The following is a 22,619-nucleotide window of genomic DNA, read 5'->3' as shown; positions in this document are numbered from 1 at the left end:
GTCTTTACTCGCCCATTGTGCTGGTCCTTGGCTTCCTCCTGAGCGCTTCTAAGCTGCACCTGCAGAGGCCAGCCTTGGTGAGTGAGGGGGGCTGGCGAGCGAACCAGGGTGAGGGGTGGGGACAGGACAAAGCAGAGCAGGGGAGAACAATGGCAAGGCCGAGTGGTGGAACTGCAGCGAGACAGACTGTCTGCAGACCACGCCGGCCACCAAGCCCCCGGGGGCAGACCCCCCGCCAACCCCCCCCCCCCCCCCCCCCCCAACTCAATACGCACAGGAAGACACTTCCCTATACCGCCCAGGGCAGACACTACTGCCAGAACAATGGAGTCCCCGTCCCGGACAAGACCTGAACATGACTCCTCTGTTGGGGATTCACAGGTTTACTGTTGAAAGAATAGAGGAGGAGGCCAGCAAGGAGGTAACCATGGGTCAATGTACCCCCAGGGTGATGCAGTTGTAGACAGTTAATAAGGCATTATCACTTACAAGGAAATATAATCAGAAGAACAATCGATGAACAAATTCAGACAGGCTACATGTATTTGTTGTCTTTCAAGAAAAAAACTGAGCGTTAACTCACACTGTACGATATTGTCATACTTTCCACCCAGCTGGGATAGGCTGGATTCATGGATAATTAATTTGTCAAATCAACACCTGTGGCACAATTGTGAGTACAGGAAGAAGAACTGGACCAGTGTGCTGTTCAAATATTTTTCTTAGGATGTGAATATTGCGTCAACAGGCCGCCACGAACCTCCTTTGGGTGATGGCGGGGTGTCAGGGGTCAGCTCCAGAACAAGCCACTGACGCAGCAGACTGCGAGTTTAGCGTGAGGCCTACACGCAACTCATTCAACACTGACAATGCCAGCATTGACTGCAAAACAACAAGTGGGCCCCTCCGTCGAGCCATTGTCCTCCTCCTTGACTGGTGGCACATGGCACATGCTAGTGACTAACCTGGCAAAAATGTGCACAGTGTTTTTAGACATTCTTCTGCAGCTCGCAGACGGCGTGGATTGTTGTCCGTTTCCTTGCTTCGTTGTAGGGGCTCACATAGCTAAAAAGCATTCCGAAGAGGGGTCCTGGGGGAACAGTGACATGAGTCACACACCGAAACTTCACAGAAGGAAAAGCACTCGATCCGAGGCACATGGAGTGGCCAACAGAACGCCTGCATCGCTGGCATTCCCGCTCTTCCTGTATGGAGTCCACATTTTCTGTTATGATGACCTTTTAGGGGGTGTTGGTGACTCTGTGTTGGCCAGCTGCATGCGACATGTGAAAGGGATAAGGGGAAACCAAAGGCAGCTTTAGGATTGAAGTATCCCGGGCAGGCCATGCAGCCCACAATAAAATCGGGATGTTTGAGTAAGTGTGGGGTCTAGTAAAGTGTTTGTGTTCTTCCAGTCTGTAGGAGTCATCAAAACCACATCTGGATTGCACTTTAATTTCATTTATGCAATACGCTTACCAGAGAAAATGCACTTTGAAGCACACGGCACTGTTCTCATTTTTGAATTAGTTAATTGAAAACAATCCAATATTTCCACATATCTGGCAAACCATTAAGAGCTTAAAGGTTCCAGTAACTACACTTTTTTCACCACACAGTTTCTCAGAAATCCTGAAATAGGCCATGACACTCAGCAGAAATCCTTGAAAGAAGAAACTTCTAGTGCCTCACTAATCTACAGCCCATTATCTCAGGTCTGCATAACATGTCGTGGTATTTTTTCAATGTAAGCTGTCTCCTTGGCATCACAGCAAAACAGGAATAGATCTTTTGGGAGGTCAACCGTTTGGATAACTCCAACGCTTGTATGGAGTTTATAAATGTTGTCTTGTCTTTCCATGATTTATCACTGGGCTTTGAAGTTTCTCAGAGGCAGAGCTCTCTAAATTTAGAGCTCGTAACAGACTGTTAACACAAATGTTGTATTATGTAAAAGGTGGTCTCCAGGAGAGGAGAAGTGTTTTATCAACACTGAGTCACATGGACCGAGTGTGGCTTCTCTCATCAGGCTTGGACAAAAGCTGACGCAGATCTACACAGCGTACTGTCGCATTCTCACTTCCTCTTCTTCACCTTTTTTTCAGCCTCTGGACCGGTTTGAACTGGAGTCAGGGCAGTCTCAGCGGAAACAGTTAGGCTCTCGCTCTCCCAATCTCTATCACCATGGCGATCGCTCAAACACCGAGCCCAGAGAAGCTTTTGCTGCTGCCACGTTGTCTGTTGACATCAAAGTGCCCGGCAACAGCCCTCTGAGAAAGACAGGAAGAGGGTTGGAGAGGACAGCCTCACGTTAAGCATCTTGTTACATGACAAAGAGGACCGCCGGCAGCAGTGGCTTTAGTATCCGGCTCAGCCTGTCCAAACAATAAGACTGCCTTTTAAGGAAAAGAACACAATACATGCTGTAGCTGGCAAGATAAAACAAAGCCAAAACAAAAGAGGGCCGCAGTTTAAATATAATTGACTGAAGCATGTGGTGAAACACTAAAAGTGGCGAAGTATCTAACACAATGACAACCCTAGACATTACAGATAGTTGTGGATAAGAGTTATATTGGTTTATCTGGATAGAAAGTGTTTCAACAGCACACCATTTTTGTAGCCTTTGATCAGGTCTTGTGCGTGTGTCTGTGTATATACACGTATGCGTGCAAAAGGACAAGGTTTGTTTTAGTGCTTGGGAGTGACTTTCCTCTGCTTCAGGTGAACATTTACCTGAGCGAAACCCCCGCCCTCAGGCTATGGGCATTTCCCTGTGGTGTCTGTGGCGCTTGAACACATGCGGTATCCAGGCAGTCAGATGTCGGATGACGCATCAACGTGCTTCTGAAACCAGTTTCAACCGGCTATCAAAGCGAATGGGATTAACTGACATCCACTGATCTTAGCCTTGACAGCTAATCCCGCCCATGTGAAGAAGAAAAAACACACCAAATACTAACTGTATGATGAAACACCTTTACTCACTGTGCAACGTAGCCTAGCATCAGAACAATAAGGTACTCATATTGACAGTTCATTGCACTAGAGAGGATTTTCTATCATAGAGCAAAGGCAAAGCGCCCTCCCCGACAGGATGAACACCCGGGAAAGCCCTGCTAATGCCACTTAAAGCAGCTCTTATCTGTGTGGTCAGGGTGATGGAGTGCACCTAGACAAACACACCGGGCTCCGGCTGATATCTAGCTTCCCCCACTAAAACTGGTTTGCGCTGGTTTTGTAAGCCGCCCCAGTGGGGGAGAAACTCAGCGAAGGCTAACCACATCAAGTGGCGGGTAACATAATATCCCCCTTGAAATGCCCTTATTTCAGCAAAGGATGGAGAAGAAAACAAAGCCTGCACATGGAGTTTATCCAGGAGCTCTTTAGAGAAATAGTACTAGATTACACGCCCCCAAGTAATTCCATTTGTTATTCATTATTAATCTGTGTTTTGTTCCTGTATTAATCTTGATTACATGATCAAAGATTATCACCGTCATCTATGAGACTGTGAAGTATCGGATGAAAGTGAATTGTGTTGGAATAATCCTCCTTCAATTAGTTGTAGTATTTCAATGTGGTCCCCATCAGTAGGTCAACTGCTGTGTTTTTCAAAATAGACCCAGTTTCTCAGGTTGTTGTATGTCACTGTTTTGTTTACATGCAAATAATGTTGACTCAGGGATTTGAGAATGAATGTTCCTGTCTTACTTTGGATATAATGTAAACATTGAGGAATAGCTACAGTAAGGTATTATACAAGACTGTTGATAAACCCTGTGGTAAAATAGCAGATGTTCTACATAATTATTGACCCATAATTGTTTAGTTTTTTTCTGAGAATAATTTCTTTCATAACCTTTTCTAATCTTAATCCTGCCACAATTGTCATTGCATATTTATCCATAGATTTGGACATTATAGTCTAAAATTAACTTAGTATAAATATCCATATTATGTAGTGTATTATGTAGTGTGTGTGAAAAAACAGAGTGGAGAGAAATATTTCTTGAGTTCATAATTTATTATAGAAATTGAAAAATTACTTTTAGAAAATGCATGGGCTGGTGTTTGACAAATAAATTAGTGGCCACTTGTAAAGAGAGAACAGCAGGTATCACAATGTAAAAACTGGTACAGAGACAAGGCATATGTTTGCAAAAATACAGGCAACATTTTGAGGCAATATCTTCAGCACCAGTCTCTCATCACTCAGTCACTACTTTTAGTAACCATTAACACCTTCCAGGTGCAGATAAAGGACGCATTTTTAAAATGCAGTTCATCATTGAGACATCATTGCAAGAGTCTCTTTGACTTGTGCTTGGGTAAAGCCCCAAGAATTTTCTGGAGCGCAACTCCATCGCTGTGCTGCACCACTCCGTGCATCGAGCAGTTCACTACGCATCCCTCCAGGCAAGCTGCATCAGTGGATGCCATCTCCGTAATCCATTGTTCTTTTAACAATTTAGCCAGGACCTCTTAGCTTATCTCCGTGTCGTTTGTCATCTGGTCTTGAACATCCTCTTTGCCAGGTGTCAGCGTGCTGACAAACGTATATACTGAGTCGAAACCACTCGTCAAGAGTCGATATAGAACAGTCAGCGAAGTTTCAGCAGGTTGCGAACCATTCCTGCGATCCGCAGAAACTTGTCCTTCTTGCGCTGTTTCAGGGCCATCAAGGCTTTGGCCGTTTCCTGGGGGTCCTGCGCGTAGGAGAAGATACTCCTCACCCGCTCCTCCGCCTTCATGTCTCCTGTTTTCTGGAACAGCCTCATCACAGCGTCTTGGTTGACGTTGTCAAAGATGTTAGCCACGGCCTTTTTGCGGTGCGCTGTGTCAAACCGATTCCCGTGAGAGGACGGGCAGACGCGGTGACACTCCGAAGTCACATAAGAGGACATCCTTGCGTTTTGTTGTTTTCGCGTTTCTTGTCAGTTCGCAGAGCTGAGGCTTGGTCTCCAACTCGCTCAGTTGAGTTGGGCTGGGTTGCCTGCTGCCTTTGTGCTCTGTGAGTGTGTGCTCTGTGAGTGTGTGGAGCGCCTCTGTCCCTGCCAGAGCTATTTAAAGGGTTGCCGGAGGCTTCCCGGCTGTCAAGACCCACTTACACTGGTGACGTCACCAGTCGTAGGCTACTACACACCCACAGAGACAACCAGCAAAGCTAACGTGCTACGACAATGAGGTACTCTAGCCCAGCTGAAGGTTGAAAGCAAGCGACTGCGTCTTCTGCTTGCCATTACTGAGAAATATGAAACAAGCTGTAAACGTCCTGAGAATCTAGAATGGTAAAAATGGAGGGCGAACATTGTTGTGCAGGCTAGGTAAGGTAGGCCTACGTGTAAATCATTACACACAAAAAAATTACTTGGTTTGGACTGTGATCAACCCAGATATTTTCCCTATGTTACGATATCAGTATCTGGTACTGAAATAAGCAATTTAATCCACTTCTTTTAGAAATAGCCATGCATGTAGGCAATAGCATCCAAGTGTGAATTTCATAATAGACCACACTGAAGTTGTTACTGTCAGTGACATTTTACACAACTGGCACAACATTGGAAATGCACATGTTGGCTTTTCCCAAATTTACTTTTTTATTTAATGACTTTAAAAACTAAGTAGTAACATACATTTAGCTTGAAGCCATTGGTTCACATTGCTAGTTTTGGAAACAAATCATATCCTACTGCATGAAGTGAAAAGCACAATATTGGATAAAGAATTGCACAACTATGTGTTTCGTTTTGTTTACACTGTCCTCACAGAGACTCCTGTGTCTGTTATCAACAGGCCCCATCTGTAAGTTAGCTTGCCCATCATTAGTCACTCACAAACAACAATTTTTTCTTCGTTTGAAACAGTAAGGGCTATCTATATATATATAGAATTGCCAGTAAGTTGCTCTACTTTTAGCCATGGCCCCACATGTTTACTGGGGAAAATAATAACAACTCACACTCAGGTTACAAACACATACTGTACATCCCAAAGCCAAGTACTTTTAACTGACTTATGTTGTTTACAAGGCTCCAGGCTTTATTGTCCAGGACCAGCGCAATCCTAATCATTGGGGGTTTGAATGCAAAAAGGCAAGGAAAAAATGTTTGACATGTTCTTAGATCTACAGAGTAACATTTATGATGAAAGATGTGCCAGATAAACAGACATGTGGAATGCAAGTTGTTGGCCATCATTGATTGACACAGTGCAGTATCCAGTCAGCCTTTTTTTTATCTCTCCCGGCTGTCTGAACACTGTCTCGGCACCGGATACTGTCGGGTCCTAGACTGGCATGGCATTTATGACTGGAGCCAGGGAAGATCTGGGCAAGGTGCGGAAACAGTGTCAGGGGGAGAAGAAAGCATATTTATGACCTTAAAGTACTCAAGAGTTCAAGCGCAAAGACGAACGGGACAATGAGATCTTGTGGGAGGGGAAAAGGAAGTGCTCGCTCGAGTCGTTCAACCCAACCCTGTCCAGCAACACAAGCCAAGTGTCCTTTATTAATCATAACAATGGCGGCACTAAATTTAGTCAGGGGTCAAAGGTGACTCCCAACAGTCGGACCAGCGGAGACAATACTCTCTCCCCACGCAGACTTCTGGAGCCAGCTGCTGAAGTCCCTCAGCTCGAAGATGTCAGGTTGCCTCTCAGCGCATTGTAAAATATATCAGCAGGATTCCAATATCTATCTAGCATGCAAGCAGTACAAAATAGTTCTATGGTGTGCTGGAGTGAAACGTATCCATCTGGTGGAAAATGGAGTAAGATAAGAAGGTGACTATGTGCAGCCATGTGTGGCTTTCCCATTATCACCATAGCAACATGTCACTGCGAAATAAGCAGGGGATCGAGATGTCTCTAAATAAAACTATTTAATTTTCTGCCCGTTTTGTCCTCCCTGCCCCCATACTCACCCTGTTGTGAACATGTGTTGTGACCATGTGTGTAGCCTCAATGTGCCACCCCTGTGCTTTGAGGCTTGAAGTTCTAGGAAGTGACCACATTTTTTCTGGTCCCCAGTGCATCTGACCTCATCTGCTGAATTACAGCAAGCTTGTTGTGAGCAATTCTAAAATCAACCTCTATGCTGAAGCGGTCAATGAAATATTAATTTGATTATTGGCAAAAGAGCGCTATCTCTGGGTTATCATAGATAAGTCGAGAACAGTTACATAAAGTGCCTGTCTGCAAGCAGTGTGTTCACAGCTGATAACAGCGAATGAAGGGATTGATTACGAGGTCATAAAGCTGCAGTAGATTTCCAATGGGGAAGACTGATGGCTTAGTTCTAAAGTGACCCGATAAAGTGTAACATTAGGTTTTTTTCCCCCCCTAACTGGGAACAAAAATGAAACTCAAAAATGAAACTGGTCAAAATAACTCTTTTAGTTTCCAGACCACTCCCCTGGACAGAAATGGATCAAAATGATTATGTTACTTAAATTGACTCTGCTTGTTGTGGCTATTTTTGTGAAGTGCAAAGCCAATGCATAACTCTTCCAAAGGAAAGCTTAAAATTTCAGTTTTAAAAGCCTTTTAAGAAATGTTTTCAATTTGGCCAGGTAAGTATACATGTTGATACATGGTTACATTGTGCAACCTAGTTCTTCAGAAGTGGATGGGTGTTAATGAGTTACAGACAGAGATAGAGGGAGGAAATGACTACTCCGGAGTTTCTTAACATTTGTTGTATGTTGAATGACGCACAGTCAAGTGCGCCTCAGCATATTTATTAATTTCCTTAGCTGTATGGTTCATTTTACAGCGTTCACTCACAGAGTGTGGGAAGCAAAGGTAGATTTGCCTTCCAGAAAACAACAGTTTAGCAACACAACAGGTTAATTTATGAGCCAATTAAAATGCATCCCCACTGCTGGAGGCATTAGAAGCTAAAGGCCAGTTACGTGTTTTATGAGAGTGCTGACCTCCATCTCTGTACAGCACCTGTTCTGGATCTTCCACATTACAGGAATCAGTATGGCTAGCAGTAAGCGCTATTCATGATTAGTCAGTTCCTGGACTTGCTTTTGGGCCGCTTACGCAACAAGAAAATACCAGACCCCCACCCCCCTTGGTGTTATGGTGTAATTCGGACCGGCACCGGCATGGGCTTTCCTTCTAAAAACTGCAATCATGCCACCAAAAAGCGAGCCAAGTTCTCTTGGAACATGACTGAAATACCATACATGCCTCGACAATTCCTGTCTCCAAGTAGTCATCACTAGCTTATCAGCAACAGAAATAATAACATGGAACAAGAAACAGTGGAGGGTGCTGGAGAAACAGCTGGAATGGACTCTGGGTATAAAAGATTGTAGTTGGGATGAAAAACACTGTTTCATGTTTTTTTCACTGTTTCGTGATTTTTTGACTTTTTGCTTAAACATCAAATGAATTTTTACTAGAGAAAAGCAATACAAATATAGTCAGATCAGACATAATTCACATTGTATTTTATAATGCAATAACATATTGATGCTTATTTCAATCGCACCTGGATCAAAGAGAACAGTCATCTGTGTAATTAAGTGGGTATTACAGAAATAGGCCATTGGCTGTTACTGTGAGATATCTCTGGACAATCACAAAAATACAATAACATAATCCCTTATTTCTGACGAGAACTTTGCATAACCCAGCAGATGGCTAGGGTAGCAGTCTGGGTGCTTGGTCAACAATAGTGTGTTTGCCTCCTAAGCGGCCTCTTGGCACGCACAGGGAAGCGAGAGCTCGCGTTTCCCCTGATTCACCCTCGGGGGGAGTGGTGGTGATGAGATGGGGGGGTAGAGAGGAGCGGCCCTAGCATGCAGATTAAATGACTCATCAGTACTGTTCCCACAAGGAGCACCCAGGCCGGCAGGCAGGCAGTGTTACAGTGTCAGAGAGAACCGGCTCAAACCGGCCGTGGCTTGCCGAGATCACAGCCCTTTGGGGGCCATGGCGCTCACTAAATCAGCCTCGGCAGGGAGGAGCGCGTTGCGTCTGTCTCCACATCACAGCGCTCTCTAATCAGAGCAAAGGGCTGCCCCCCCCTGCCCCCCCCCCCCCATGGCCTCAAGCGATCGCCACTGAACAGCCCTGTCATACGGCACAGCCTGGGTGGCCTTGGAGTCGCATTCCAGAACACCACTTTATGTGCCTTCTCTAACCTTCATTGCTTTACACTGTAATGTCTCAATTCTGTCGCCTTACTTTTTTGTGGGGAAAAAGCAGAGCACTGCTAGGGTGTGTCAGTGTGTGCTGAACTGCTACGGTAAAAGGAAAGAAGGTTATTGTAAGTGGTGCTGTTTGGACTGAAAGAATTTTGAGCTACATTTTGTAGTTTTAGATAAATTCCTAACGTGCTCTTAAAGAGCTACACACTACAATAGGTGTTAATGTTACGGTGTAAAAATGGACCAATGGTTGAAGAAAGGTAATATTGTTACCACTGGCATTGAGTCAGATAAACCGATGATTGTGGTGCTCTTTGCTGTGTTCCTGTTTTTGTTTATTTCTTTGTTTGTTTCTTCAAACGTAAAAATGCATGTCCTCCTACTATCAGGTTACTGGCGTGCGTCTTCATGATGTTGCAACTTTGTTTACCTCTATGTCCCACTCTCCCTGTGACAATAACATAGCGGTTAATGGCACGCAAACACCCCCACATAAACAAGTACAAACCGCAGGGTACAGAGCAAGGAAAGCCCTGGTGTGTCATCAGCTCTTCTTTAAGGTGGCAGTGTCATGGTACAGCAACTCTCCAACAAACAAACAAGGTATTAGTCAATAGGATGAGTAGCTCGTGACTTCACATCACGTCAGCCAATCAGAGCCCCAGGAGCTCAGGTGAGATTCTCACACCGGCTTGCGAGGTGAGACTATCCTCACACTCACATGTGAGATGCGTCTCATCGTCTCTTCTCGCTCATTGCGTAATAACCTTGTGTCTGAGACGTTGTCAGAGGATCCCTGCCCCGACTGTCTACAGCAGCCAACAAACGCTGCATCAGCAAACTAGTGGAGGCTGGTTGAATCCTTACTATGAGGACCTTATGTGAGTTCTATGTAATTACTTAATGAGCAGTACTGTTAGTCTGCCAAGGCCCCCCTGTCCTCCTCCCCGGGCTCTTTGTGGGGCCTGGCCTTGACAGGAGCACTGCTGCTGTTGGAAGGGTTCCAGCTCGGGGACGGCTCCGGAGCAGGCAGCACCATTGTTCGTCCTGGCAGGAGAACATGGTTAAGGAAGGATGGGACTAGCGCCAACCCCCCCTCCCCCTCCTCCCAGGACCAGGGGTCAAGTCTCGCCTCAGTGTGTCCCTGCCACGCTACTGCTCTGCGCTGTTACTTAATGACAGATAACTGCTAGAAAAGACTGGCCAGGTAGTGTGGTAGTTGTGTGTGTGTGTGTGTGTGTGTGTGTGTGTGTGTGTGTGTGTGTGTGTGTGTGTGTGTGTGTGTGTGTGTGTGTGTGTGTGTGCGTGTGCATGTGCGTGTTCATGTGCGTGATGGGGTGGCTGAAGCATGCCATGTCACTCACCACCACCGTGCAGTCACTGTCCGCCGGGCAGGAGGTGAGAGAACGGGTCATAGCTGGGGCAGAGCCAGCTATATTGACTCACAGCTAGAAGGTTCCACTGGTGCCTGGAAAGCTGAGTGCTTGTGCTATATCCGATCAAAGTAAGTCACACTGTGCCATAAACTGGTGTTTTTCATCGCTTTTGAGTCTGTCAGACATGATGAAACAAGTTTAATTGTAACACAGACTAGAGTGCGTCATTTGCTTTATGTGTGTACCATCAAAAATTACAGACTGATGAAGATAGCTGATGTTGGAAACAATCTCATAAAACAGACTTCAAACAAAAGATACAGACCAAGTCAAGTGCTGCTGCATTATGAGATAATCACAGCACAAGCTTGGGGTGACAGCACACAGGCTGAAAATAGTAATTAGCCAAGGTAAGTATAATTGCATTTAATTTGGCCATTTGGCAGAAGCACTGTGCACTGACCCCCGCGGCGCACACATGCATACACACACACACACACACACATACACACACAGCAACTCTCACACTCTAACACTCACACTAACGCACACACACACTGGTCTGCCTCATGACCGGTTCAAACCAGTCGGGCTGAGGCAGAATTCAATCTTGCGGATGACTTAACTTGCCACAAAGGCCTTGGATACTCATCAGCACGCAGACAATGGGGAAAGCAGGTCAGGGCCCTAATATCAGCCCAGCAGCAGAGGCAAATCTGCCATTTTCCCAATGCTGCCTCTCACAGCCCCACAGCTCCACTAACTCTCCTAGCTCCCACCCAGGTACCCCCAGGACCCCAATCACCACCTAGTTTCCGCTCGGATTCAATCTTCAATAGGCATGAAATGAGCAGTTCTCACCTCTCGCAAAATTGCAAATGTATACTGCAACTCTGCAGTGAGCCTCCCTAGGATTATACAAACATTATGTGGAACACGTTTCATAAAGCACCACTTGACAAAGTAGAATGGAACAAACTCCATAAACATGTGATGCAATGGCGCATCAATATAAATTCAATACATACAGATCAAAGAAATTGAAGCCTATGCCTAGGCAGAATGTTGTGATGCCCTTTTTTTTGATAGAACCCTTTTAATCTCATCTCATTCTGCAAGTGCAAACGATAAACTGAGAATCGCAATTGCGAGTATTCAGCGCTGCAGACATCAAACTGACAATCTCTGCATATGCAAAGCCTCCCATTGCCAAAGGCTCGGATTTGAATACTCATCTTGGCAACAGTGACAGTCTCACGTGCACGTGAGAGAGTGAGAGGGAGAGGGGGAGAGCATGTGTGTGCAGATTATGCTGACAGTGAATGCACACAGCATCACAGAAAGCATTTTATTTTATGTGGCATTCTGTCATGTGGAAAAGAAATTTCACAATGCTCTCTCAATTCTATTCATTAGGGACAATGAGTGTGTTATGTGGGTTCATGTATCAATGGTAAAATATATTCAAATTAAATAACAAAAATAAATGTTTTTGTATTCAAATTGCACATTTTGTTCTATTTTCATCTGAATTTAAGTGGCTGTGTAGTATGTACAGTGACAGCGAACAAAGGGATGCTGAGGCACAAATAAGGCATAGTCTGAACATCACTGCAAGCCATTCGTTCATGTGGAGATTTGCTGTTTGCATCAAGGTCAGACTAAGCACTGGGAGAATGAGGTCTCCTGGTTATGTATCAAGTGGAAAGCTGAAAATATTGAGCTACTCTTGTGCGATCAATCCACTCATATTGTCACGCGAACAGAAACAGGAAAGCTAGCTGTCAGACCGTATTGAGAGCCCAAATCTCTACTGATCAGCTGACATAAGCTGCACAGTCCGTGGTAGAGATCGCCCTCTAGTGGGAAGACTTGACTAATGGCACACAGTCAGGCAAATCTTAACAAATCTTTTTGTTGCTAAATACTGAATGAAGTCCTGAAGAATACTTTATATTAAAATAGGATTTAAACAGTCCTGTGTTGAAAATGCAATAACTTTTTATTGTATAATAACATTCAGCTTCATAGCTTCTTTGAGGCCAATCGTTGGGGGCAGTGAGGAGTTTGTGAAACTCTGTGTTGTGGCATATTTTGACAAGACAGTCTTTGTGTATTAATTTATCTCGTTTATTTTGTTTAGCCATCTTTTGTGATGGACATCCCTGTGATGCCACTTTCCAGTAGTTAGACCTAGCAGTTTCCTCCTTTCTCTTTTACCTATTCCACATTGAACTTATTCTGAGAAGGTCACTGCACCATATCATTGACAGGTTCTGTTTAATGGTGTATCTCCCATGAGGAGCAGGCCAGAGTGAATGAAGACCTTTAGGATGCCCATGCACAATAAGACTGCCCTTGTCCCTTACAGACATGGTTGTGTCTGTAAATGAGCTAAGTGAGTGCTTTTTAGTAAGAACATCTAGTAAGAACAGTAAGAACATTCACTAAGAACATTCAAGTTCACTGAGTGTCTGCGTTGTTAATATGTTACCCACGCTCAGAAACAGTGTAACCCAATTTTCACAAAGTATTTCAACATCAAAATCAATGAACCAGTCAATCAAAATTGGTGAATAACACAGACTATAAACTGATTGTGTATTGTTACAGACATAATACAATTATAAATACTCCAGCAGACACCAGACCACTGAAGCAGACCGAATAGTGACTTCATTTTTATCAAGGATGTTGTCAATGCTCCCAATGAGTACCTTCGCTTCCCACGTATTTCCAAAGAAAAAGCTAAGGAACAATGAAAAAATCAAGGCTACAATAACCTTGGATGCACTTCAACCTTGTAACACACTGTTTTCCAAGGAACTAAGAAGAAAGCACAAAGTGTAAGACAGAATGGACAGAACATCCATCTCAGTTTGGTATTAACTCCGTTATCTACTATCTCTGTTAACACTTTTACAAATATTATGCAACACATATGAGTATTCAAAAATGAGACACTTATTAGCACATTATATTGTAAAATAGACACCTCATTTGCAGATTTCACAGTGATAAAAAGGGGGGCCAAACAATGATATTAGGTTCATATTAGGTTCATTTCGTGTTTGCCATTTACTGAAACTGAAATCAGGTCCAGATAAGTCTGGGCATATTGCAAGCATACCTTCACTATCCCACCAAACAACCAATACAACATGGAAGGGATAATGGACAGTGATCGGTAGCAGAATATAATGTGGTCATGATGTGAAGCGGGGTGAGAGAAAGAATACAGTGCTGTTTCAATAGTTACCTTGTAGAAGGCACTAAAACGATCACCAGAAAACCATTGCACTATCGCTGAACCAATGGGCTGGATCTGTACATCTGTATGTTATATACATGAAATACATACTGTATATAAATATATAAGTATATACAGTAATGTACACATACACATACAGTGGTGGCCAAAATTATTAGTACACTTGGCATATTTAAGAGGTTTCAGTTGTTTTTGTTGAATTGGTCATTCAAATACCCTTAAAACAAATGAAATATCTACAAAGTCATCATAGTGCTCTATAAACCATAGAATAGAGCCATCATAAGGAGCTTTAGGTCAATTTCCTTACAAAAAACAAGCTAGGCCTATTTCACTGTCAATGTCACACAATCATGTTCCTTCACAGAAGTAGCCAAATTACTGGTGTAGGGGAGAGTGGGGTGAGTTGTGCCTGTTTTTACTTAAAGTGACTTTTAAGCGAGGCCATGACAGTAATGCTTCCAACTAAAATATGTACATATTTCAGGATGTGGTGCATCTTTGGGAACAATCGCTTTGGATCTGAAATATAGTATTTAAGAAATATAGCTTTCTGAAAAAGTTGTCTTGTGGCACAACTTGCCCCCGGTGCGGTGTAAGTTGTGCCATTAAAGAGAATACATTGGGGTAAATTGTGCCATTGATTATTGAAGTCAAACAGTATATTTGCATATCAGAAACTGTGATGCTATATAAAAGCTAGACAAATTCAATGCAAAATTACTCATTTAAGGTTTATTTAAAGTTATTTTACAACATCAAAGGCCGATTTTCTTCAAGCCTTTTGCGCCACATGAGCACATCAAAGGTCAATTTTCTTAAACAAGCACTAGGGCTTCCTGAACACATCAGAACAAAGTTGGGTTGAGTCAATTGTATTTCAAGGAAATGTACATGAACCAAATTACTGGTGTAGGGGAGAGTGGGGTGAGTTGTGCCTGTTTTTACTTAAAGTGACTTTTAAGCGAGGCCATGACAGTAATGCTTCCAACTAAAATATGTACATATTTCAGGATGTGGTGCATCTTTGGGAACAATCGCTTTGGATCTGAAATATAGTATTTAAGAAATATAGCTTTCTGAAAAAGTTGTCTTGTGGCACAACTTGCCCCCGGTGCGGTGTAAGTTGTGCCATTAAAGAGAATACATTGGGGTAAATTGTGCCATTGATTATTGAAGTCAAACAGTATATTTGCATATCAGAAACTGTGATGCTATATAAAAGCTAGACAAATTCAATGCAAAATTACTCATTTAAGGTTTATTTAAAGTTATTTTACAACATCAAAGGCCGATTTTCTTCAAGCCTTTTGCGCCACATGAGCACATCAAAGGTCAATTTTCTTAAACAAGCACTAGGGCTTCCTGAACACATCAGAACAAAGTTGGGTTGAGTCAATTGTATTTCAAGGAAATGTACATGAACTCATTTTCAGAACCAAATTAAATTCAAATGAAGACCAAATTGAATGCAATTCTCTATACAGATCACTGCACAACTTAACCCCAGGCCCTTTGGCACAAATCACCCCAATCCCACCTTTTTGGAAAAAATGCATCATACAGCTGTTGTGAGCTAAAATGATGCTAGCTATATAGACTCATATAGCTTACCAAAGCACTAAAACATGTGTGAAATGTTTTCAAACTGGTCTTTAACAGTTCAGACGCAACAATCAAAAAACCGTGATCATAGAAATTTTACTTTGGAAGGCAAAAAAATGTCTTTTGAACTTAAATGTGCTTATCTCTCATGCAAAAAGGCTCTTTTCTTAAATGGCTGACTTTTAAAAAATGTGTGGTCACTTGACCAATTTTTTCTATGGTTCCCTAAAAATAGGGGGTGGCACAACTTCCCCGCTGGAACAAATCACCCCACTCTCCCCTAATCATTACAGGGCTCTCAAGTTTTGAAGCCAGTCAAGAGTGACATATCCCCGACCACGCCCCACCCCGCCCCCATTCCACTCGCCATAGTCATAGAATTGGATGTATTAATTGGGGAAATGGTATTCTTGAACATTTTAATCAACCTTATGCATTTAAATGTACCTTGACCATTTGTACACTCATCTCTGCCGTCAATGGCAAGTCAAAGTTTTTGACTGTGCTGGTTGACTTCAGTGCCTGCTGTTTGGCCTGATGCCCCTTACTGCCTATGTGCCAATTGTCACATCCTGCACACCTTGATGGGCACAGGAGTTCTCTTGGCTGCAGATAGAGCACCAGTATACAAATTTTTTTTTTATCTGACATCATTGAAAGACATATGCAATGATTAATGCATCCATGGCCAGGATATTTATAACATGATAGTATGCCTAATGAGTTCACGATTCACAACTTCACCAGGCGTGAAGAAGCCCCGGAATCTGAATATAATGTTCAAGCAAACACATTTACAAAACATAATGCCGATAACATCATTGAATATTAAGGTTTGCCTAATAGTCGTTCGAATTATACGCTATATATATTTTGAATAGGCCTAATCGAATTTATTAAGTTCGGAGTCAAAGCTATAGTGAAAAGGCAGGCTGTAGCCTAAAACTGAGTTGGCTACAAACACTCATAAAAAACTGATGCTAATTATCTGCGAAAAATTATCTAACTGCAGTCAAGTTGTCATTACTTGTATCAAACCATTGTGAATTTGTCGTGACATTAAAACAGGAGACGACTTACTACTTGATGCTCAGAACTCCAGCGGTCTCCTCAGGTGAACGAAACTTTCAACTTTAAAAAAAAACATCAGGGTTTTGTCACTGAGGCCACACCACCAATTGGTATAGATCCAAAGCCTCTAGAAGTAGTATTGAAGCACATGTTGCTCTTTGAACATGGCTAAGGTGAAGAAGGAGCTAACGAGTGAGCAACGGGTTCGAATAAAGGCCCTTTTTGATGCTGGCTGCTGCTGCAGGGGCGGCGCGGACGAACGGGCAAACCGAGCAGTTGCCCATGGCCTCGGCCACCAGGGGGGGGGGGGGGGGGGGGGGGGGGGGGGGGAGGGGGGGGGGGGGGGGCTCGTCGTATTTCCGATTTTTTTTTGCTAATTAAAATAAATCACTTTTCATTGCAAAAATAATGACAATTCATGATAAGCATGAAAAACGATTATTTTATTTTCAGTATCAGCCTACAAATGTATCTTAATTCCATCATGGAACAAATTATTCCAGCAATTATTCCAACAATTTCACGTGACTTTTCTGTCAATGACAATTTTTTGTGCGGTGACGTGTGTGGTTGCAAAGTTAAGCGTGTTACGATTTTTAAGTGGCAGTGAGAAAAGAAAGAGGAAAGGGCAGGATGAGAAGTTCAGGGAGAAATTACCTAAGGTAACACACAATTTCCAATCAAGGAATTCGTCCGTGGAAGTGGAAGAAATATCTGATAATGAGTCGAGTTCATCTGATAATGTTTCAAGTGCTGCTAAACCAAGTTTAGCTATTGCTAGCAGCAGCAGACACACAGCTTGTAGTAGCAACAACTAGCTCTGCCTGCTTTGCTTCTACAAACGGTGAGCCATCATGTACCACAGCTGCCCATATCCGAGACACTGAAACACCCGCACTGACGACGCGCATGATACTGCCATGAACACAGCTCAAGCACAGCTGGCTGATAACGACAGCAGTGATGTCAACAATATGAGTAACATCAATGGTGGTGATACAGTGATTAGTGAAGACCCATTATTATGGCGTGACATATTAACAGATAGAGAGAGAATTGAAATGGTTAAAACAGGACCTGTACAAATTTGGAAGTTTCAGTTGAAAACATTCAGAAAATGTCAGTTCCACATAACATTAAAACGATTTATTTTTTGTTCTTTGACCAGGGCCTCCAATTTACTAAAACCGCTCCTGGCTGGCTGGAGTTACCGCCGCATATAAGGACTTGAGATGCAGTCCAAGCACAGTTAAGTACTCTTTAGACCGCCATGACACCAGAACCGAAAGGGGAGAGGTTGAAAAAAGAAACTTTCAGACAGTGAAGCGTCTCAAAATTCTCAGTCTTAAGGACCAAAGAAGGACTTCACGAGAACTGTGTGACGAGATCAACACCTCAATGACTTATGGCGCAACAGTGTCTTCAAGAACTGTGCATCTGAAACTGGGAGAAGAAGGACTTAGAATAGCAGCAAGTAAACCATTACTGAAAGAAAAAAACAGAGTGAAATGCCTGAAATTTGCAAAAGAACAAAATAATTGGACAAAGAAAGATTGGTATAAAGTGTTGTGGACTGATGAGTCCAGGTTTGAATAGTTTGGCTACAAGCGAAGAGTGTATGTTCGACGAAGTGAGGGGGAGAGATATAAAAATTAGTGTCTCTTGCCAACAGTTAAACAAGGAGGGGGTAGTATTATGGTGTGGGGTGTCATTTAAGCCTCAGGAACAGGTGACTTTGGCGAAATTGATAGCATCATGGAAAAGAAAGTATACTGCAACATTCTGGGGAGGCACTGAGTACCCTTGTGGGAGTCGTCTTATTGGGCCTGGATTTGTTTTCCAAGAGGACAATGACCCTTAACATTCTTCTAACTATTGCCGGAACTACCTTAGACAGAAGGAATCTGCTTGAAAGTGATTGGCCGGCCCTCTCAAAGTCTGGACCTTAAACCCATCAAGCAAATTTGGGGCGAGTTTGTAAATAAACTGGACAGATCTATTGTACATTCAAAGGAAAGCCTTTGGCTTGACTTACAGAAGGCATGGGATAACATTAGTGTTGAAGTTCTCAAGAAATATACTCTATGCCGTAATTGCTGCAAAAGGTGGATATACCCAATTATAAAGTTAAAAGTGGATAAAAACAGTAGGACTCACTTCATCTGATAGGATGTAGGAGTGATGGAGTGATGGTTCATGACGAGGGGTTCCATGCGTCACTGACATGCGTCGCTTAACATTGTGAAACTGAGGAAATTCCACCCATGCCATAAACATTCCACTTACTTGCTAGTGTAGTTTCAATAAACTTCCTATAGATGGCACTAAAACAATGCCAAGAAAACCACAATGGCTGGACCTGTGTACCAGTATATGCAGCTTCCAGAAAACAAGTGGTCCTTGGCTCTTGGACAACTCCTCTTTTCACTCCTCTTTCAGATATCTTATTGTACACATACTGTAACTTAATTTCTGAACTTATTTGTTTTGGTTTCTTTGAATATATGGATTACTTAGGTTGTTCTCAACATCTGGTAAACATGTCATGTCAATAGCACCTTTGGAAATATATTGACTGAGAAAAATGGTGACGTGTTCAATACTTATTTGACCTGCTGTATATGCACACATCAAACCACAACCAAACGGCCTCCACCATTTTTCTTCAGGGCAACGAACTGACCTAGTTCACATTTTCGCCCAGCAGGCCCACGCTATATTGCAAAGGGGATTGGTCAAAAAGTGTAAAATTCTGCAAGATATTTGTTTGTAAAAACTGTTAACAGTGAGAGAGTGTTCAACTACGGGTAAGAAAAGCTTATATTTATTTTCAATGGTTCTTACCTTCTTCTGTGTTGTGGCAAATGATGTGCGATTCATTAGTAAAATATCTTGGTGAAATGCTGCGTTTGGGCCCAAAAAGGATATTCCAATCAATACAGTGGCACATAAAAAAGAGCTTTACATATTTAGTTTTGAGTTTATTTTGTTGTCTAACACATATCTATGACAATAAAGTACATTTTGATATTTATAGCATACTAAGTTCATTTCCTCAGTAAAAAGTAAGACACCTACATCAGATGTTATTTATATAGCACTACTACTGCACAAATGCAGAAAGTATGTCATCTGAAAAAGCTGATGTGTGCCCTTAGCCATACATGTCTTTGTCTTCAAGGTTGTATTAATGTTTTTCAGCATTTATATCCATCACAGACATGAAAATAGAGAAAACCACCAAATATAGGTGGCTCAGGTGCTTGCACTGCTGCCTCAAAGCAAGAAGGTCCTGGGTTTGTTTCCTGCATGGGGCGCTGTTGGCACTGGGGGGAGGTTCTCCCCAGACCTTCAGTGCTCAGGTGGGCTATCTCCCCGGGCCTTTCTGTGTGGACTTTGCATGTTCTCCTCGTATTCACAAGGGGTTTCCTCCGCTAAAAACACCAACAGAAAAACATGCAAAGAACATTCTCCTGTCCGTCCCTGACCAAGGCAGACGGTTCACTTGACTTGGTTCCCGGGCGCCAAAGGCTGCCAACTGCTCCTGGGGCCCTGGAGGATGGACAGTTCGGGACGGGAAAATGCAGAAGACAGATTCACGGCGACCTCGGCCTGTGTATGTGTGTCCTGTGTTGCCACCTATATGCACGTGTGTGTCGTTGTGCCACAATAAACTGACTAAAGTCAGCCTTGTTTTTTTTTTATATGTCCGCTTATTAATTATGTAAAGTACCTCTCCTGGCATTGATTAAAACCCCCCAAAACGAACCTCCGTTCCTCAAAATGACATATTTATATAATCCCTCCATGGCCTTAAAATGGCTTGGACAACCTATTATGTATTTGCTATGAATATGCAAATTACCTGCACCTGGATTCTTCTCTGATAGCTCTCATTTCGACATAGCCTTATGCTAATGATATGGAAAGCCCCATGGGATTGACGGGATTGGTTCCTTAGGGATGTGACATACGAAATCCACATCAGAGCACATTGGGGGGGGGGGGGGGGGGGGGCACTTAACCCAGGACACAAGAACTTCAGCAGAGCGCTTCAGACAAAATACAATCATGAATATTTAAAAAGAAGCATAATCGGTCCTCTTTAACAACAACAACAACAAAGACAGCTCTGTCAGCATTTCACTGGGGTGACACCTCTAGAAGTCTCAACCCACCTTCATACTCACGATGGGTCAGGCCACATGTCAATATCAGAGACAACCAGGGCCGGTCCCTCCTACAGGCGACATAGGCGGATGCCTATAGGGTGCCCCTCAGAGGTCATTCAAGAATTCAAAAAGAAAAGAAAGGAAGTAGAAGATAAACGTGCCAAGGAGAAAGGTAAATCCTTAAATCCTGTTCTTAGTCAAGATTGAATCCCAGATAAGAAAACTTTCATGAATGCCAGAATTGCCCTGGGCACTTTAGTGGAGTTAAGAAGAAAAGATGTACCTTATCATTGAAAGTCTTTCTACTCCCTGTCCCGGGATTTTACAGAGGCCGTTATATAAAAAAAAAATATGTCCATTTATTATGTATAATACATTATACAAAAAAGACATGATTAAAATATAGAGGGCCAGCCAGTCATCAATTACACCAGGGGCGCACAGACAAAGCCAATAGGTAGTGCAACAACACTACACATATCTTACTTGTTGCATAGCACACCCATTTAGGAAGACAAACACGGCAACTTGTCAACAAGTGAGGAAAACTGGTGAAAATCCAAGTAGGCTATTGTATTGTCAACTTTAGCGAATGGATTGTATGTAATCTTGCTAGTTAGCTTATGCTAGCTAGCCAATGACGTTCCTTGTTATTGCCATCCAGTTGAAACTGTCATCAGTCGAAACTGTCATCAGGCTTGTTAACTAAGTATTATTTGTTTTGATTCTGTAGTGTGCACTTTGCACTCTTGTTCTTGCAATGAATAAAGGTGCAGTACTTTACTTAAGAACTGTTAAGAAGTTTATATTTTTTTTACGGGTGGGGGGGCCCCAGGAGTGAAGCTTGCCTAGGGCGGCAATTGTGCTAGGTCCAGCCCTGGAGGCAACAACAGGCAAACCTCAAGGTACACCTTAAGCCTTACTGAGAGACTTCCCTCAAACGACCCCTGGGGTCCGTGACTTGGAGGTTTGTGAGTTACTGACAGATGACTGATTATTGTGACTTAAACTTAAATATGCTTATCTCTCATGCAAAGAGGCTCTCTTCTTTGCAGGGTTAGTTAAATGCCTGACTCTTCAAAAATGTGTGGTCACTTGACCCATTTATTCTATGGTTCCCTAGAAATAAGGGGTGGCACAACTTCCCCGCTGGCACAAATCACCCCACTCTCCCCTATTGTATTGTCAACTTTAGCGAATGGATTGTATGTAATCTTGCTAGTTAGCTTATGCTAGCTAGCCAGTGGGGACGACTCACCCCCCATTCCAAAGGTCTTAAAATGCCTCCTTCCTTCCTCCCTTCCTTCTTATCAAGAGAGCAAGGAGTGTCCCATTGCTCTTAAACCTTCAGTTCCGCTTTTGTCCGACTCCTTGAAATACGTCACATAACGGTCGTTTTTCAAGAGAGGGTCTGAGCTTCCTTGATGCCCTAATGGCGGCATTATTACCCATAACTCTGTGCGCCATTCCCAACCAGAGCTTTTCGTTTTATTTAGAAAACAATGGCGGACATAATGGCTACGGTGGCTATGATAGCAGAGTCAGAAGACCACAAGGCTACAGACCGTAAATGTACATATCAGCAGTAATTAAACAACTGTACTGATATTAAATGTACTAATAACATGCCATTCTCAAATTAAAGCCAGTGACATGAGTATGTTGGTGGTTATTCACGATGTATACCGAGTTAGCATACCTAGCTAGCCTAGCTTGGTAGCATTACCATTGGTTCTAAATGGCAGTTATGCTAAGCAGCTGGCTATCCCCCCACCTGGGACTGTACAATGGGCTATTTCACCACCCGGGAATAGCCCGTTGGTGCACTTTTAATCGGACACTTTTCGCTTGACTAGCGGGGGCAATTATGCCGTGATTGATTAACAAAGAATTGTCTGAATTCGTTAGGGAGGTATACGTTAGCCATGTCGATGTCAGTAGCTTATTATGATTGCTC

At 43.0% G+C, this 22,619-nt stretch overlaps 1 protein-coding gene across 1 annotated transcript; it reads right to left on the bottom strand.

The window, feature by feature from the left end:
* Positions 1 to 4,016: 4,016 nt before the first annotated feature.
* tcima (transcriptional and immune response regulator a) lies at positions 4,017 to 5,024 on the bottom strand. The gene has a single exon (XM_080853007.1). The coding sequence runs from the start codon at positions 4,905 to 4,907 to the stop codon at positions 4,605 to 4,607; it is 303 nt and encodes a 100-aa protein (XP_080709133.1). The 5' UTR covers positions 4,908 to 5,024; the 3' UTR covers positions 4,017 to 4,604.
* Positions 5,025 to 22,619: the final 17,595 nt, after the last annotated feature.

This window comes from Sprattus sprattus, assembly GCF_963457725.1.
Source record: "Sprattus sprattus genome assembly, chromosome: 15".
NCBI lineage: Eukaryota > Metazoa > Chordata > Actinopteri > Clupeiformes > Clupeidae > Sprattus > Sprattus sprattus.
The sequence above is the reverse complement of the archived record's forward strand: the minus strand, read 5'-3'. Positions and strand labels throughout refer to the sequence as shown.

What these genes read in the sequence shown, in the direction of transcription:
- tcima (XM_080853007.1), bottom strand. Translation starts at nt 4,907, where the DNA reads ATGTCCTCTTATGTGACTTCGGAGTGTCACCGCGTCTGCCCGTCCTCT.